This window comes from Alligator sinensis, unplaced genomic scaffold (genome assembly GCF_000455745.1).
Source record: "Alligator sinensis unplaced genomic scaffold, ASM45574v1 scaffold346_1, whole genome shotgun sequence".
NCBI lineage: Eukaryota > Metazoa > Chordata > Crocodylia > Alligatoridae > Alligator > Alligator sinensis.
This window is the reverse complement of record NW_005842765.1, coordinates 691932-696784: the sequence shown is the minus strand read 5'-3', so window position 1 is coordinate 696784 and position 4853 is coordinate 691932. Positions and strand designations below refer to the sequence as shown.

Here is a 4853-nt window from a genome sequence, read left to right as displayed (position 1 = left end):
TGTTAGGAAACATGACAATAAATTAGAATATAATTTACAAAAGCAAAAATAATAATAATAAAGTAACAGTGTACCACATTAATACTGAGTATAAAATAATAAGCAACTAATCACAATAATACAAAGGTAATTTCAGTCTGTATTATTAAGGATATCTATGTGACATTCACTCCATTAATAAAATTCCTAATGAAATGGACTATTTCTGGGTGTATACACCATGAGGGATTTATCTATAGATTTTTTTCCTTTTCGTTTGATCTGCCTCATTTAATGGTATTGTTGAATGGAAGTCCTGGCACCAGATTGCTCTTTGTATTTAGTACTCTACTATTCGATTTGCCAATAGTCTATACGCCAATAGTCCTATTGTCACTATTTAGGAATATAACATTATTTAGCTTAGATTACATAGGTGGCTACAGTGTAGCAGCAGCAATGAACTGTGCTGTAGAAACCAATGATGTTTCTTTTCCTTTCGGTTAAGTTTTATTTTCATGTCTTAGTCTGAAGTGTTGGTTAGTTTGTAAATCCAAATACATTCTGTGCTTTGTTCCCTTTAACAATGCAATTCTATGTTGCTCCAGGGAGTTCCTTAAATTCCAACCTCAGTGCTGTTTTATGTTGCAGAGTAAACATTAGACTCCCTAGTGTTTTAGCACCAGTTAGAGAGCAAAATGTGTCTGTGGAAACACTCCTTGCAATTTTAATGTCCTAAGTGAGGTAAAAAAAATCTTTTTTTAATGCACTCAAAAGCAACACTTTCTTGTTGGTTGAAAAGACACATTAGCTAATAAACACAGTTATGCCCTGGAGAAAAGCAGACCCTGATATAAAGAGGTATCTTGCTTGGAGAATGCCATGGTAACACCTTTCCCTTTTATTGTATTTTGACTCAGCCAAGGCATGCTAGCACCGTGGTGTTCTCTGAAAAGGATGTATAAAGGTCATTCACTCACTGGCTAAGATGTATATACTACCCTTTATCCATGGGTGCTTGTACATGTGACTGCCATGATGTACATGTGACAAAAATGTTCCCTTGTGTGGCTTAATGGTGTTACACATTACATGTACATGAGTTTGGGGGGGGGGGTACAAATGAGTTTGCATTGTTGCAAACTAAGCTACATCCTGATGTAGTTCAGTTTGCAATGTTGCAACTTGGAACATTGCCACTAATAGTGAGCTCACCCCCCAGCTGTGGGAGAAGCAGGCAAGCTCCACAGAAAAAAACCATCAGGCCCCTTGCCACTTCTGCCTTTGACAGGCTTCTGCAGCCAGCAGGATGACTGGGGCCGCTGGGAAACAGGTTGTCTTGCCCCTGGGGCAGCACTGGGAAGTGACAGGAGGTTGGCTGGAGAAGGTGACAGGGATGGTGCATGAGGTGTGTGGCCACTCAGGAGGACTGCTCACTTCCCTAAGCCTGCCCAGGCTTCCAGTGCCCTGTGCACCATCCCCACTGCCTTCTCTGGCCATCAGCACAGCCAGCCACCCTACTGCCACATCCCTGCACTGCCTCAGGAGCAAGCCAGTCCATTCCCAGGCAGCACTAGGTGTCCTGCAGGTCACAGGAGCCTGCTGAAGGCAGAAGCGGTGAGGGCTCAATCCTTTTTTTCTGCAGAGCCTGCTCACCTCTCCCATGGCCGAGGGGTGAGCTGACAGATTAATGGTACAGATTAATGGCCCCCCAGCTGCAAGAGAGACAGACAGGCTCTGCCAAAAAAAAAAAAAAAAAAGATTGGGCTCCTCGCTGCTTCTGCCTTCACCAGGCACCTGCAGCCACCAGGACAATAATATATATAGAGTGATGGGGAAAAAAACCCCACCGTTTCAATTAAAAATTCACCATTTCAATTTAGGGGGCATAGAATGCAACCCTGAGGACTAAAACCCCGTCACGTATACAAGCACCCCATGTGTACAACTCCTGGCACTTTTAAAATTTTTATTTTATTTTCTTGGAGCCAGTATCAGTGGGAGCTGTGTACAAGGGACTGAAAACAACAGATGGCCCAGTATGAGCCATACCTAGCCAACTGAAAATTAATTCCACTGGTCACAGGTGTATGGAAGTGAAAATACTGGCAAGAGGTAGCAGATGACAGGAATTTGATGGTTGTGAATAAGCGGGCAACACAAAATCCCATATATAGATTGTCAATTCTGTTTGCTTTTCATAGTACAAACATCCTGTTAAGAATATCTGTTTTTCTTCTTAATTCACATTAGTACATACTGTGCAACACATTTGGATTATTATTTGTTAAATACACTGACACACTGAGATATCATGTGATTTTTTTTTCAAATGATTCATTTCACGGAAAGAGTACTTTTTTTTAAAAGTGCCATTTCAATTTTAGTGTTAACACAAGATTTTTTCACATAATTTTAATTGCACTACAACAAAGGAGGCATAGCTGGACACAAAAGCACATACATCAAGTACCTGCTGCAAACTGCAAGTGTTCAAGTACAATATATTAATATAAACAAGTATCCACTTTCCTTATCTCCTTGTTGAGTCTTTTATCAAGAGGTGATGGGGAGGAGGAGCCTAACATTAAGATTTACTCACACTAGATTTTGGAAATGACTTGCCCAAGTAGTTCCGTTTCACATTTAAATTAAATTCAAAGTATTGATAAAAAGTATTCAGTGAATATTAAAACAATGGTAATATGACCTAAAAGACCTTGTAAGTCTTTTATTCTTTGGTTGTAATCCTTCCCCCCTCTGCTATAGTCTCCAAAACTGTGCATTCACATGATCTTTCTCATAAATAAATGCCCTTCTATTGTATCAAAGGAAGGAACATCTGGAACTCATTGCAACTGTCAGCAAAGTTTGCAGAGGGTCTGCCTTATTATTATATAGTAGGTTTATCTTTTGCACTGGAACTTCTTGGTGATAGTGAGTAGAAAGCAATGTGTAAAACACAACTAGATATCAATAAAACTGATGCCCCTTTATGGCTAGTGATGTAAACAATAGTGAGCTGGAGTCAAAATGTGAGCCTTAGGCACCCTGTGCAGTGGTAGCGAAGTACTTGGCAATATGTTCTTCACCACTATTGGAGTCTGGCTTCCCCATTGTATTGAAATGTTTTTTCCCTTTTAGTGGAAATCTCAGCTTCACTTGTACAATGGCAAGATGGCTATAAACCTGTAACATGGATTTCATTTCATAGCACACTTGTATGTCATGCACCACTGCAATAACTGTTGCACCTCTTAAAACTAAGTCCCTCATGGTTGTTCTGTTTATTTATGGCTCACGGCAGTGTTCAGGAAACATGGATTATTCCTAAGGGAATTAGCTGTAATGAAAGAAAAATACAATTTTCTTTACTTCTGATTTATAACTGCTCCTTAAATAACATGTCCAAGCTCATTTTATAATTTAAGTTGTGGTGCTGTGTAGTGAGATAAAATAGATAACATTTTTAAGCTATGTCTTAAGATTTTTGATTCTTCATTACTTCCATAGTAGACCAGGTCATAAGAGCTACATTTTGAACAGTTTTAAATACAAATGGATTCAGTGTCATTGCTAAGTCCATAATAAAAATTATTTTAATGGTCCAAGGAGGTAAACAGACTACTGGATTTAGTCAAAAGAACACAAATGTTCCACAGTAAGCTATTCTAGATGTGTTGTGTGGATCTTTCCAATTTGGCATGCCCTCCTTATACTGTGTCCAGCACTTTGGATGAATAAATCCCACTTCACAGAAGTTAAAATAATATTGAAATCCTGTCAGCTGGGGCTGACCAGTGGTTACGTTTTCCACAGGGTAATGCATTTGCAAGGACGTCAATCTCATTCCGCTGTGTGGCTCTCTTTGATGGACACATTTCCACAATGATATAACAAGGCACTCTCTCTCTCTCACTTTCTGTGGGTCAGTGTCCTTGGCAGGTCTTACAGCACATCTGTCTGAAGTATGCTCGGCTGCAGAACTTGAACTTCAGTACCAGTGGGCAATAAGCCACTTTGTTCACATCTTTGCACTCTAATGATTGAAGGCATAAAAGAGTGGGGGAAAAAAATCAGAAATGCAAATTTACAGTACAAAATTAAATTTCTTGAGATTGAGCATGAAACTACCATGCCTATCCACCTTGCCTTCTATGTTGCTGTTCTTTCCACTACTACAGCCTAGTAGAATTTTAAATACATTTTTTAAAGTAATAAAAATGTTTGCAAGACTTCTCTCCCAGATGTTTATAAATGTGCACACTTTGTCTTGAAAGAATTACCATTTATTGGGACAACTGATCACTTTAGATAGCAAGGAAATATGAGTCATTTTTCTTATTATGATTTTATAGCTTCTTTCTCAGGAGTTATTTTATTAATCTGCGAAAGGCTATCCAAAATATAATACAAGTTGAATTGTTGAGTATTATGTCTGTGCATTTATAGGAATATTTGAAACAGAATGTACACTAGAGCCAGCAGCACCAGAGAAGATGAAAAATGCTAGAAAGATGCAGTAACTGCATAGTACAGTGGGTTTTACTGTAGCTTTAGCCCCATACATGAAACATTGTTTTATGCAAAGGAAAATTTATTTATATACTTCTAACTATCACACAAAGGCTTTTTCATAGTTATCACTTTCCTCTTAGTTTGGCCTTGCCAGAGGAGCAACCACTGTTAGATCGGGCTGACAGGGGCCTCTGAGGCAAGGAAAAAAATTGCTCTGCCATGGGGAGGAAAGATTCTTTCCTTTGCACCTAGCGCTATGCCCTGAAACTGTACTGACTACTCAGGCTTGATGCTTGACAGAGGATTTGCCCCTCTGTAAACACCTTCTTTCAAGCTGGTATTTAAATGGGACTTTG

The 4853-nt window shown here is 39.1% G+C and overlaps 1 protein-coding gene across 1 annotated transcript in view; it reads right to left on the bottom strand.

Annotated features, from left to right (window-relative positions):
* Window positions 1–1180: 1180 nt before the first annotated feature.
* ADAMTS6 (ADAM metallopeptidase with thrombospondin type 1 motif 6) overlaps window positions 1181–4853 on the bottom strand; it is a 345170-nt gene continuing 341497 nt past the window's right edge. Inside the window, exon 25 of the mRNA XM_025216768.1 lies at window positions 1181–4018. Within this exon, the coding sequence (XP_025072553.1) occupies window positions 3909–4018 (110 nt within the window). The 3' untranslated portion in view covers window positions 1181–3908. The remainder of the gene's footprint in view (window positions 4019–4853) is intronic.